The sequence below is a fragment of the Pogoniulus pusillus genome, chromosome W (genome assembly GCF_015220805.1).
Source record: "Pogoniulus pusillus isolate bPogPus1 chromosome W, bPogPus1.pri, whole genome shotgun sequence".
NCBI lineage: Eukaryota > Metazoa > Chordata > Aves > Piciformes > Lybiidae > Pogoniulus > Pogoniulus pusillus.
The window spans coordinates 1,208,129-1,222,727 of record NC_087308.1 but is presented as its reverse complement, the minus strand read 5'-3'; the positions used below and the strand labels follow the sequence as shown (position 1 = coordinate 1,222,727).

Here is a 14,599-nt window from a genome sequence, read left to right as displayed (position 1 = left end):
GGGCAGGGTCCGGGGGGCTGCCCTGGGCGGGACCGGAGGCGGAGTTCGGGGCGGAGCCGCGCTAGGGGCGGTCTGCCCGGTCTGCCCTGTCGCCCATCCCCCGCAGCTGCAGCTGGGGCAGTGAGGACTACCCCTCCCCCTAAGCACCCTAATGGCGGCGCCCACTCGATATTTCCACGTGTCCCAGTTCACCGCTATCTTATTAATTCCCAAACCCAAATTTACACACAGTGAAATAACAGCTATCCAGTACCATTTCTCGCCCAAAATATCTGGAGCTTCTGTGCTCCAATGCATATACTCAGATTGATTCCATGTTCCAGAAACATTTCTAAACACAGTGATATTACTAACAGAATTCAGGAAATAGGCATAGACTCGGGCAGGCAAATGCTTAGAATATTCCCAGAGCATATCAATGACAATCCAGAAGACATGGTAACTTATAAACTTTAACAGCCAGCCCCACAACAGCCATGCAAAAGCGTTAATGATTAAGACTTTCAGAATATCCATTTTTTAACTTCCAAATCTTCTCTGAAAGAATTCTTTCTACCTAGCCCCACGTTGAGACGCCAAATAAATTGTCTTGGGTTCAAATGCAAGTTCCCAGAGACTCTTATAAATTTGGTAGACCCAATGACAATTTATAGAATTTATAGAGTTTATAGAGTGTCCTCCCCTCCTCCCCCTCCTTTCCCCAAAAGACAGGGAGAGAGATAAAAGGTAGGGACACCCCAATAAATCAATCTCACTCGATTTGGAAGTTAAAAAGGGAAAAGTTTAACAATAACTTAGAAAAAAGGGATTGGAGGTAGGGGAGTTTACAAAGGATAAGGAAGGGAAAAACAGCAAAATACAAAACAGGGATGGATACAACCCGAGTAGTGTGATGGTGTCTCTGCCTCGTGGCTGGTATGCAGTATCAGTGTGTGTGTGTGTTCGTGAACGCAGGTAGGGAGCAAGAGGGCGAAAAGAGGAAGAGACAGGAGAACTCCTGTCTTTTATACCACAGGAAGTGGGGGGAGTGGGCTAACCATCACCTGGAGTGTGGCCCACCCCTGAGGAGGGGCCAAGACCCCTAGGGTGAGGTTCAGGGTCACTCCCCCAGGAGTGTTAACCCTATACACCTTCTTAACTACTGTCTTCCTTCTCAGTTCACATACGTGAGCTTCCAGTTTAGAAGTAGGCTCACCATCCCACTTCCTCATGTCTTCCCCTTGATCATGCAGGAAAAATCAGAGTGCTCCATGTGGTGTGCATCTGGGGCTCCTCTTCTGTCTGACTGGGGCAGAAGAGGACTGATATCTTACATTGCTCCTGATAGCTGAGGCACTGGTTCATGGGGCTGAAGAGGCACAGAGATTGTCTTCAAAATTCTGGAGCCAAGACAACAGTCTCCACAGGTGCTGCATCCAGATCTGTGTAATGCATCATTGCTAAATTCTTAGAATATGACTCTGGAGCACCTCGAATCACCTTCCTCCATATAGCCCGTGTGCATGTGACGTCCTCCAGATTTGTGGGGACACTTTCATCATCTAGCTCCCTGTATATAACTTCCAACACTGCTAATTCCATCAGGCACTGGATGCCTTCATCCGCAGTGTTCCACTTTCCTGAGAAATTCACAAGATCATCCTTCAATGGGTACCTTGACCTCACACTTGACAGGAGTCTCCTCCAGAGACTGCAAACATCTGTTTTTTTTCCAATTCATTTCTCAATCCCTCGGTTTGTAGTGATGGGTCCCAGTTGTTTGGCTTCCTTCCCTTCTAACAGCTGACTGTCAGCCGTGTTATCCCAGCAACAGAGTAGCCAGGCACCAATCTGATCTCCTGGCTGGCAGCTGTAATCCTTCCATCATATGGCATGGAATACTCCTTTGGTCAGTTTGGATCACTTAGCTCGGCTGCTGCCCCCCACAAGATCCTGCCCATCCCTCAGCCTGCTGTTGGAGGAGGAAATGCTGGAAAAGCACAGCCTCGGGCCTGGTTCAGCAGTTGCCAAAGCACTGGTGTGTTATCAACACCCAGTTACACCTCTGCCAAACTGCTCTAGAAAGATGCTCTGGAGAGAATTAACTCCAGCTCAGCCAAACCAAGTACAGTTGAGATGAAGACAGTTCAATGGGTAAAGCAAAGCTGTGTGTGCAAGCAGAGCAAAATAAGGAATTCATTTACTATTTTCTGTAAGCAGGCACCTGTTTATTTGTTTCCAAGAAAGCAGGGCTTCCTCATGCATAATCATCCAAACATCCCCTCCTTCTTTCCCATAGCTTTTATTGAGCCCCCTCCTAACTTCTTGTGCACCCTCAGCCTATTCACTAATGGTGCAGTGTGAGAAGCAGGCAAGCATTGCTCAGCAATAACTAAAACATGGATGTGTTACCAACACTGGTTTGGTCACAAATCCAAAACATAGCATTGTAAGAGCTGCTGTGAAGAAAACTAACTCAATCCAGTAGATAAGTAATTGTACTTTGTGAGTAGTTAACATAATTCATTTGTGCACATGTGCTTCTAATTATTTGATTGAAGCAACAGTAAGGAGGCCAACCCCATATATCTACTAAGAACTAGAGGGTCAAACTAACATGCTAGTGACTTTCAGATAGATGTTCAGAAAGTCCCTCAGTGGTACCTTGTTTATTCAGGTGTATATATAATTCTGTAGTTTTCATCTACATATAGGAGCCACCACTTTCTTGGATGTGTTCTGAGCTGTGCAACCCGTTATTAATGCCAATGCTTGCTCATGGCCTTGGCCTTAGGTAGATCTTGATGTTCTGCATTTATCAGAACGTGTAGGTTCAACAGCACTGCTAGCTTCAGGAGCTTATTGGTCCTTGGAAGACTTTCACATGCTGTCTTCGTGAAGTTCAAGAAGTTCATGAAGAGCCTTGTGAAGTTCAACAAGGAGAAAGGCAAAGTTCTGCAGAAGAAAAAACCCATGCACCAACGTATGCTTGGGGCCACCCAGCTGGAAAGCAGCTTGACAGAAAAGGACCTGGGGGGGTCCTGGTTGTCAAGTGGCAGAGCCAGCCACTACATGAGTGACAAATGCTCTCTATGAACCTCTCCCTTCCCAAATGGGAGGAGAAAGGAAATAAGGGAGAGCGACTTACGGCTTGGAAGACTAAAACAGCTTTAATGAAAACACAACAATAAAATGGGATAGATACAAATATATACAAAATCAATATTGAATCCAACTCCAATCCTTGGTACTAACTATACACATCAAACATTATCATTAGTAGAAAAACATTTTATTAACTTCAGAAAGTGCAGTTACCTATAAAAGACTACACTAAAAAGTAAAATCATTGAAAAGAATCAGTTCTGTTCTAACTCAAACCAGGATGCCAGGTTAAACAAGAGACAGCAATGTGCCCTTGCAGCAAAGAAGGCTGATGGTATCCTGGGACATAGGAGGCAAATTATTGCTGGCAGGTCAATGGAAGTGGTCCTTCCCCTCTTCTCAGCTCTGGTGAGGCCATGCCTGGAGTTCTGTGTCCATTTCTGTGTTACTCAGTATGAGAGATATGGATATACTGAAGAGAGACTAGCACAGGACCGCAAAGATTAAGGGACTAAACTCTCTCCTGTGAGGAAAGGATAAGACACCTGGGACTGTTTAAGCTGGAAAAGAGAAGGCTCAGTGGGATCTCTTCATTGTATACAAATACCTGAAGGAAGGGTGCAAAATGGACAGAGACAGGCTCTTTCAGTGTTGCCCAGTGACAGGACAAGAGGCAATGTCCAGAAACTGAAACACAGGAAGTTCCATCTTAACATCAGGAAAACACTTTTTAACTGTGAGGGTGACCGAGCATTGGCACAGGTTGCCCAATGGGTTGTGGAGTCTCCCTCCTTGGGTACGACATAGTCCTGGATAACTGTCTCTAGGTGACCACACTTGAATAGGGGAGTTGGAGCAAATGACCTCCGAAAGTCCCTTCCAACCTCAGTCATTCTGTGATTCTCAGCATGTACTTTTCCACTCTTTGGTCTGTTCTTTTCAGTTAATTATTGCTCTATCCATGCACATATGTACCAAAAGAGCCAATTCACATAAACTCATGCAGAAGAGGCTTTTATGACTATTCTTTATGTTGTGTAAACTTGAACTGTAGAACTCTGTACTGCAGGATGCTGTAAATGTTTTACATAGCTTTAAAAAAGTAATGGGTCAGTTAACAGAATTATTGGGCGAGGACTATTAATACAAGGCTCTACATCTGACTTATGAAATTCTTGAATTGTTTGAAATTGGGGAGCATTCTGGAAACTGTTGGTATTGACTTGCCCTATTCTTAATGTCCTTCCCCAAGGGTATGTGATTGGCTTCTGATGGGAACAGGTTCTATCCTGGATGGCCAGACCTAGTATTAGTTAGCTACTCTTAGGTTAATCAATTACTGAGACAAAAGTAGAAGGCTTCTTGGGGGAGAGTGTGCTCTGTAGGTGGGATATCTTGGTGAAATTTTGAAATATAGCTACTCTTTCTAGGCTTTATTTTATGACACAAATATTTTTTATTTATAAAGTATATGAATTAATTTTTATTTTGTTCCTTAACTTGTCCAATGATTCTGTCTTGCAGAAAGCACCTCTACTGCTACATTACAGACCCAAAATGGACTTGCTCTAGGAGAAATTTATTGTCCTTCTGGACTTTTTTTTTTTTTCAGAGACTATCATCTGGCACCTTAGTGCAGCACTTAAGTTTCATGTGACATGAACCAGCAGAACCATTTTGGAACACTGTAGTGCTTCTATAGCAGACTGTCCTTTAGAATATTTCTAGGGATGTGCCGCATGGATTTTTGGACAAAAAAAAATATTTTTGTACAAATGAAATAAATTACAACTCAGCAGAATTCTACCAGCACTGAGTTTACAGTTAGTGAAAACACTTTACAGTTCCATGGAGCTCAGCCTGATTGACCTATTTGTAGTTATGCACAAATAAGTTTAAAATATTGCTTTTACCACCAAATTACTACATTTAGTTGTGCTTTTGTCTTTAATCTTTTACAACTTGTTTCAGAATGTTTTTTGAGGTGTTATTTTATATAGTAAGCCAAATTATGTCAAATTTAATCAAGCCATTCTACAGGACATTGGACATAATGATACAATAAGTGGTGATATTTATTATGCGGCATTAAAAACTTCCTAAAAGCCTGGAGATCTGATTACTTCATTAGTTTTGCACAATGTTTGTTCTTTATTTTGTATTTCAGTAATGTTTTAATATCTTCCCTTTTCATGTTGATTTGAAATGAATTCACTTGATTTTTTAAAAATATACCTTAACATTTTGCCATGGCATAAATTACATCTGATCATAATAAATACTCATAAGTGCTGAACCTGTGAAATTGTTTTAAAGCAAATATGACATATGATTCGGGCTTGCAAGAACCAAATTTATTTTAGGGAGTAGTTGCTATTTCATTAGCTGCTAAAATTATGGCTGTTGGTCACCTTTTGTTGATGTTGCACAAGTTTCCATTTCACTAGCTAAAAATTCTTCAGTTAACTGCAAACTGTGTTTCTTTTACTGTTTTCTATATTAAACCATAGCTGTTTATAGCTCAATCACTATTTATCTTTGAGGTCAGATTAAATTACAGGGACACCATCTGGCCTTAACTCATAATTTTGCTTGCATCAAGCCCCAAGAGATGCAAACTACCATATGTTTGTGTGTGCCTGTGTACAGACATGCACACCTTAGAGAATCCACCTTCACTAGCACTTAGCAATGTTGACTACACTGATTGAAAGGGGTTTAAAAGTAGTCAGATTCATAACAATGCAGCAGTAATTGAAAGTGACTTCTGCAAGCTTTTTGTATTATGTGTAGTATGGATGGGAGTGTGCATGACATAGGGTCTTATGTAACTGAAAAGAAGATAAGCAGTAATATTGGTAGCTGAAAGCTGTCAATAATAATAATTTTTTACTCTGAGTTTTTCTGTCAGTTGAAAATGGCAGTTATATCAAACACTTTATTTTTCATAAAATGTCAATGGCTAAGAAAATCAGTATACCTGTTAGCATTGTCCTCCTTCTAGCTGTGCTACCCTATGTTGCAAGAAAGCATTACTTAACATTACTTGATAATAGTAGGTTGATCTTGTAAGAGGCTTATTCAAGTATTCTAAATCCTACTGTCTCTTCTTGAGTTTTCCAAGCACACATTGCTCTGCTCCTATGATTTTATTAATTGAACTTTTCAGTTCTTCTTTTCCTAATTCTGCTGTTGCCAGATGGAAGTTCTAAATTCACTTTTTTGTCTTAGGAAATGAGGCCTTTGTTTTCATTTGTGTCCATAGATGGTGAATGGTAAAGAAATTTAAAGAAATGCAAAGGGAAAGAAAAAGTCTACTGAAATGTGCAATTGCTCAAGAGAGCCACACTAAGGCCAGTAGAGTACTGCCATCTCTGCGCACATGTTGCCATCTCTGGAACATGTGGGTTAGACAGGACTTTGTGTCAAGGCTTAGAGAATGTGTATGTGATGGAATTAAAAGCCTGCTTTGGTTTTGCCATACTGTTTCTAGACTTGATTACCTACATTTTTTTTCTGGTTTTAGCTTTAATAAAAATGGCAGAAGTGAACAGGTGGGATCTATTTAGATTCTATTTTTGGTAGTTTTTCATGGAATAGTGAATGAAGGTGATGTGGATATATATGTAAGTTAACATAATAGACCTTTCTGGAGCTCTTCATGTGCTTATCATTATATACTCAGTGTAAATCAGGGGCTGGTTCCAGTTGGTGGGGCCTCCAGAGAGTGTAAATATGTATATAAACACCCATCCTCTGTGCACTCCACAGACATGGAGCCCATGCCCATAGGCCATGTAAATACATAATTCATTATTCAGCTACAGTCTAAGGGTTTAATGAATACATTTGTGATTGGTCTACCTCAATATATGTACACTGTGGAACCTTATTTCAAGATCAGATGTTGATGCAGTTCTGTTGAAGTTTACTGGGATTTTAGTGTTTTCTTGTGTACCTCTACAACTGAAAGAGATTAGCAGTTACAAACTCAAATTCAGAAAGCTCACAGCCATTCAGTTTTAAATCTTGCTTTATCAGTCTATAGTACAGGATATGATTGCAAGCTTGTAACTACTTTTGGAATCACTCAAATTTGTTATGGTGCTATATAAAAATATTTAAATATGTTTATGTAAGTACACATCTGTAGCCAATGTTAACACCTATAGGTGATGATTGCTGATAATTGTAACTGCTTTTGTAATATGTTTAACCTGATAAACCTTCATCAGTTCTTTTAAAACCCAAAACAAACAACAACAACAACAAAAAAACTAACCACAACACTATTGGTCACATCATATCACAATAGATATCTTCAATACAAAACCTGTTTTCCATGAGGAGAGAAGGGATGGTGTCTACATTTCTTTGCTTTCTAGATTTATAAAAAGACTAGATGACAACGGAATTCAAGTAAGAGGCAGGCCTCGAGGTCAAAGTTCTGTTTTACTTCTTTCAAGCTTATGAAACAATTGATTTAATGTCAAGATTATATTGGCTACAATACTGACCTCTCCTTTTTTTGATTTTTAAATGTGAAACTTTGTCTCAGTAGAGATGTTTCTTGAATCCTGATGAGATCATGATTAATTTATTTTGATCTTAATAAAGATGATATGACTGCAAAGCAATTTTTACAGCCACTTACACTGGTAAATAATTATGGAAAAAAGTCTCTTATAGCATTATCCTCAGCAACAATGAGACTCAGAGTCTCATTAGAGATAGTTTTCACTAAAAATAGATAATTGGAAAAATTAAAAAACTTGGGAAAATTAACTTTATAAAAATTGTTTATTATATTAAACATTCTGTTTTATTTTATCATTAGAGTATTTTTTGTTTCAAAGATCTGGCTTTATTTGCAGGCATATAAAACTTTAAAAGTTTTACAACTCCTTCCTGTTATATTAGGTTTAAAAGGCTTTTATTTGTATGTCTGCTAATTATGGCTTTACTTATTCTTTTGTGCAATGGATCAGAAACATGCATTTATAAGGCATATGCTTAAACTCTAAATGCAGCATCTACTTCTAAATTGAAAAGCAACATACATGGGTATTTTCATATATACATTCGGCATGGTTTTGCTTGGGATTTTAATTTATGCTTTGTTGGGGTTTTTTGTGTTTCATTTAAGAATAAAATTTGGAATGTTATGGGCTTGCAAAATCTTTAAGTGCAAGAACTACCTATCAGCAATATTTTAAAATGGAAGATCTAGCAAAGAACTTCAATATGAATTGTGGAATTAATACACAAAAGATGCAGCCTATCCAAAACTGGTTTGTGCCATTCTTATGTCTAGTACCTTTGTGTGTCATCTAACTTGATAATATATTTTTATTGTTTCTGCAATAATATGCACAACACTGTCACCCCTGGGAATGTGGAACTGCAAAAATGAGACTATATTTACAATGGTACTATTTTTTTTCAATAGACTATGAGCCTATGAAAGCTTTTCTGACTCTATTGTGTATAATGGCATAATTAGTCTTAGATTTACTTTCGTTCCTAACGGATGGTAAATGGAACTATACAGCTAGCCTGTTTTTCAATTATATGAATCTTACCATTAAGTATAATCTAAAATAGCCAACTAGTCTGTACAGTAACACATTAATGTCAATAAATATATTTTCTCAGCAGTATTGAAATGCATTTAGTACATAAAACTGAAATTTACAGGAAAATCTAATTTCTATATTTCCTCAAGTAACTGATTCAGTTTGGACGTTTCACCAGAAATGGTAATATGGTCCATGCTTCAGTTTTATTGCCTGAAGTCAATAACAAGAAAAAATGTCATATGTACTATAATCTTTGCATAAAATTCACTTAACTGTAGTTGAGAGATATCGACTTCTGTCTCTTTTAAAGCTGCAGAGAGAGCATTAAGATGCCTAACATCATCGTGGAAATATACTTTAATGTATGCTTTCATCAAAATCTGTAGTCATGTATGGACACTGTCTAGGTACCTGCCTTTTGTGGAAATTCAACAGTCATATTTTTAGAATGGCATTTGATATGCCTATACAGAAATTTAAAACTCTATTCTTGTTATTTGAGCCACTTAAGTGGATCCTCAAGGCTTCTTAGAAACCTTTTGAAGCCATCATGATTTGCTGAGGTCAGATTGCAAGATAGGGACTAAAAGGCCAATTCTGCAAATTCTTACAGTGGTAACTTTAATAATAACCTAGATGGTTCCACTGAAAGCAGTGAAATCATTAATGTGAACGAAATTGCTTAAATGTGTGTCTGCAAGATGGAGTTAAATTTTTGAAGGACAGACTGATGTTTCTGTATCTTTTAACTTGAAAAGCATCGGTTTAATAAATTTCCTTCATCCAAGTAATTTAATTGGACAAAATGAGTTTGTTCTTTTTTTGCAACAAGATTGAATTAAGGTTGGAGGACAATAAACCAGTCCGATCACTATGTTTTTATCCTTTATATGTGGCATAATAAATATACTGAAACTATCATAATCTAAGACCACATTTTTTATTTGGTTACACTCGAGAGTTTTCTTATATTGTTTCCTGTGTGATATTTGTACTATTGGTGGCTAGTTTTGATCTGAAGAAGCCTTCTGAGATTATTGCTTAATGTTTTGTTTTTATGATAGTGATGCTTGTATCTAGTGTTTTGCCAAATATAATATTATAAGCTTGTTAATAAAAGTAAAAAAATTAACTGAAAACCTGCCAGGCTGCTAGTAGTTGCTTCATTCCATTCCCCCTCCCTGCCCCTCCCCATACTATATTACAAAAGATAGTCCTTTATGTTTTAAAATGCAAAAAGTGTGACTGGAACAGGAATGGCACACATGGTTCTATAATTAATCTTTATTCCCATCTTACTCAGCTGAGATATTGGCATGTCTTAAAGGAGTACTTTATGATATATGATACTGAAATGTCTGTGCCAAATGTGTGGCCATAATTGCCTATCAGTTAACATATCTTTTGCTGGGGGGACAGGAAGTAAGTACTTTATTATTTTCATGTATTTGTGAGTATAAATATACTTCAAATAGAATAAAAAATAGAACAGCACACAATATTCAAGACAAGGCTGTGCCAATGCTGAATACAGTGGGATAATTGACTCTTTTGATTGGCTGGTTGTACTGTGTTTGATGCTCCCCAGGATGCAGTTTGCTCTCTTGGCTGCCAGGGTATGCTGCTGACTCATGTTGAGCTTGCTGTCAAGCAGCACCCCCAGATCTCTTTCTGCAGGGCTGTTCTTCAGCTATTCCTTTCCCAAATATAGTTGTCCCTGGCATTATTCCATCCTAGGTGCAGAATTTGGCATTTTGACTTTTTAAATTTCATCCCATCCCAATGTTCCAACCCATCTAGATCTTTCTGGAGGTCCCTTCCAACCTCTAACATTCTGTGATTCCACGATTCTGCAAGGCCTCTTGTACTGGGAGAGAGTAAACAGCACATCCCAGTTCGGTATCATTGGCAAGACTGCATCCAGATCAGTGACAAAATTATTGAAGAGAACTGGCCCTAGAATTGAACCCTGAGGAATGCTACTGGTGATGTCACCAGCCAGATGAAACTCCATTCACTACAACCCTTTGAGCTCTGCCCTTCAGCCAGTTCTTCACTCAACACACCATCTCACTCAACACACCTGCTCATCTCACATTTGGGCAACTTGTATAGAAAGATAATGTGAGGGACAGTATCAAAAGCCTTACTGAAATCCAGAAAAAACATTTCCCTAAGAATAAAGATTACTTTAAGTTTTGCTCTTATCTGAAGATGTTGATGCAGAGGGATAGGCAGTTTTGGCCTACCTTTAAGCTGACTGAGAGTGGAAGGGGTGGAGGATTCTAGAAGGCCAGTTTGGGCCTAGTGGATTTTATACTTACTCTACCTGATTGCCTTTTGTATATATGCTCTTGTAAATAGAGCTTCTTTTAAAACTTCCAATCCTGATTGAAGGCTGGTGTCTGCTTGCAATACTTGCCCCTGTGTCATGGAGAGTAGCAAAAGGCTCTCTAAGCTTTTGCTATATTGTGTAGTTTCTAGTGCCTCACATTCAAGCCAGAAGCATCGAAAAACCAAAACAATCTTTCAGTCCCATGGGAAGATTTCTCCCAGAGTAAGTGAAAAGGTAAACACTGGCCATGTTTTCCCTTCCACTTGACCTCGCTTTTCAGACAACAGGATATTGTTTTGGTTAAGTAGGAACGACTATCTCAAGTCTGCCCAGCACCTGTAGGTGGGCTGGCCTGAGGAGTGGTCTTTATATTGTTTGAGTAAAATTATCCAATTATATAGATTGCTTACTGTCTTTTACCAATATATGTGAACAACGTAAAAGTGGTCCGAATTGTGGGATAGTCCTGTTTTGGAACATTATAAAAATGGTGGACAGGCCAGGATCGGGGCTCTCTCTCTTGCTCTTGCTCGTGCTCGTGCTCTTACCCTAGCCTGCCTCTTGCACTTCTGGGTTTTTCCAGCCTTTCTGGTTTTTTCCCCGGACTTAACAACAACAAACTGCTCACCGATCTAGTCTCGCCTCGGGCGGACCCCGAGTCGCAGAGACTACAATCTGCATGCCTGGACCCTCATCGGGAGAAAGAGACTCCTTATCAAGCTACAGACTGTGAGTAGCTGACTGACGAACTATTAATTCGAACCAAAGACTCAAAAAGAACTCTCTTTAAACATCATAGACTCTTTAATTTGCCATTTTCGGAAATGTTACTTTGATCTCAATTAAAAAGAATTCACAGTGGTGGTGTAGTTTCGGAAAGAGGGAATCTGCATTCTTTGCAATAAATCACTGATAAAATAGTCAACGCCTCGCGTATTTTCCCCATAACTCTGCCGCGAAACTGCGTTCCACGACAGATTTTGGTGTCAGAAGTGGGATTGAGAAACTGAAAGTAACAGCCGAGTTTAAAAATGGCCCAGTTTGGAAGGAGTTCTCCTGATGTAGGAGATGCCAGGTCGCCAGATCTCACAGAAACCCTGTATGCTAGGCTTGCTTCCGTGTTTGAATCAGCTAATTTAAGGAAAGCTATGGCGGAGACTTGCAGGCATGTTGCAGAGGCCTGGAGGCTGGAGGCAGAGGCGCATAAACGTGAGATAGAGGCGTGCAAACGTGAGGCAGAGATGTATAAACAGGAGGTCAAAAAGCTGAGTGATGAGAATGCCCGGAGAGAATTGCGTTTAGAGCAAGCGCGTCAAGAAATCAAGTCGTTGCAGAGTGAGAGAGATGCTCTGTTAAAAGACGTTGTCAGGCGGAACTTGAGCTTTCGCGCAGAGCCCGCTGGAACTGAGGACAGGATGAGAAGTATGGAGGAAAAGTTAGACAGGTTGCTAAGCCGAAAGTCACGGTCCGGGAGCACTTCCCGAACGCAATCAGCCGTTAGTTCACGCGCGGACACACCGCAGCCGCGATCGCATATCGGGTCTCGGACAGAAACTCCGCAGCCCTCGACCCACCGTCGAGAGTCAACTGGTCACATAGGCTTGCCAACTTTTACTCCGATATGTCCTGAGAAGTCACAGCAGCCCGTAGTTCGCCGGAAAGAGCCGGTAACTACCCCCTCTCAAACCCAAGAGTTGCAACTCTTGCACTCTCCGCCTAGAGTCTCTCGCGTTAGTACGCCTTTACGCGAGCCCGATTTCTTTAAAATATGTCCGGTGAAGCACCATCCTCAGCCAATGAATCCCCAATCAGGGGCAGAGCCGTCCCTGTTGCCGCTAAAGCCGTGCGGCTCGACACCGCGTCCACCGTTTAACTCACCAATGCCGGTCCAGCCGGACGCCGCTTTGCCTCAGCCGCAGCCGGTTCAAGTCCCGGTGATTCCGCCGGCGAAGCCTCTGACGCCTCCGCCGATACCGGCACCCCAGCTACCAGCAGCACCATTATTAACAGTAGCGGAGCCGATAGCCCAGACACAGCCCGCTTTGCCGCCGAACGCCGTGTCATCTTCACAGCCGACTCTGCTTCAGCAGCCGATCTTGCAGACAACCCCGTTTCCGACGGTGCAGCTGCCAGCACAGGAGCTTCAGACGATCCCGCAGGTCCCGCAGCAGCAGCCGCCACCAGCAGTCCCGCAGGCAGCAGCTACGGTGCTGCTTGTCCCGGCTCAACCATCTTCTCAATCTCAGCCCGTTCCAGCGTTCCAGCAGGTCCCGATGCCGTCTCAGATTCAACCATCGGCAGCGCCGCCGCAGCCGCCATCTTCTCAACCATCTTCACAACAACAGCAGCCGCCATCTTCTCAACCACCACGCCCTGAGCAGCCAGCGCCGAGCACGCCTGCGCAGCGCCACACCGCGTTGCAGCCTGCAGTTGCGTCTATTGATAGCGACACGGAAGTGGAGGAGGTGCACCACAAAATGAAGTCCTACTCCGTGAATCCTCTCTTTGCATCTGAAACCTCGCAAGGACCCAAAGGAGGCAAAACAACAACCACGAAAATAAAACCGTACACAGAAACGCAGATAGATGATCTTAGGGAAACTTATTCCCGCATGCCTAATGAACCCATAATAGCGTATGTGTATCGTGTGGTGCAAAGGGGGGCGGAAAGGATTATCTTATCTCGTGGAGAGGTGGGGAGAACTAACTGGGGACCCGAGGTATTTCTTGGGGATGGTCCTGAGGGAGACCTTGCGTTAAGTGCTAGGATTTTTCATTGGGCTAGTGCTTATGAGCCTTCAGATAGGGGTGATCCTACAGAATTTTGGATCAGATCCCCTGTTGAGTTAAATGAAGCATTTACTATAGTTGCCTGTATCCAAGCTGTGAATCATAAGGGGTTATATGCACATGCAATGGATGCCCCAGTAGAGCCACCGAGGCTTAGACCCCTGATAAAGGGTAGGCCTGGCTTCATAAAGGCTGAAGGCATTAGGATAAGGAGACAAATTGAGAATGCAATACAACAGAATGAAGGGCAAGGGAAAAGTTCACAAAGTGTAGTACATCATCCTACGTGGAGGGAAGTGCTTACAGAACTAGCCACTCTAGGGAGACAAATGGGTTATTATGATCCGTTATCTGTGCCAGAATCTGTCTTTCAGAAGGAAAAGCAGTCTGGAGGCAGGAGCAGCTCTGCATCACGAGGAAAACACCAAACGGTGCGGCATGCCTGGACATCTGGTGACCCCAATGAGAGTCCAAGATCGAGCCCACGATCAAGTCCCAGGGGGAGCCCTGAGCTTAATCGTCGCTCTGAATCTGGAATAATGTGGGTACCGAGTTCTCTAGGTAAGGGTGTAATCCCACTGCAGGAGCAGAAATATGCAGTGAAACCTCGTGATGTGTTTCAGAGGAAACAGGTAGAGCGTGATCCTGTGAAGAGTGAGCTCAGTACTATGAGTAAGTCCATGTCTGATATGAGTAAGTCCATGTCTGACATGAAAGGACTGCTAGAACAGGTACTGAAAGGCAATGGTAACGAAAAGGTGAAGCAGAACCGTAAGAGAGGCTCTGCAAACATGTCTCCTACCAAGTCAGG

The 14,599-nt window shown here is 41.5% G+C and overlaps 1 protein-coding gene across 3 annotated transcripts in view; it reads left to right on the top strand.

Annotated features, from left to right (window-relative positions):
* The window catches only part of LOC135192868 (polycomb group RING finger protein 3-like), a 669,299-nt gene extending 664,135 nt beyond the window's left edge, over window positions 1-5,164 (top strand). For all 3 annotated transcript variants that reach the window (XM_064176244.1, XM_064176243.1, XM_064176245.1), the window contains one exon: window positions 4,609-5,164. In XM_064176244.1, the coding sequence (XP_064032314.1) occupies window positions 4,609-4,656 (48 nt within the window). In that variant the 3' untranslated portion in view covers window positions 4,657-5,164. The remainder of the gene's footprint in view (window positions 1-4,608) is intronic.
* The last annotated feature ends 9,435 nt before the right edge of the window (window positions 5,165-14,599 follow it).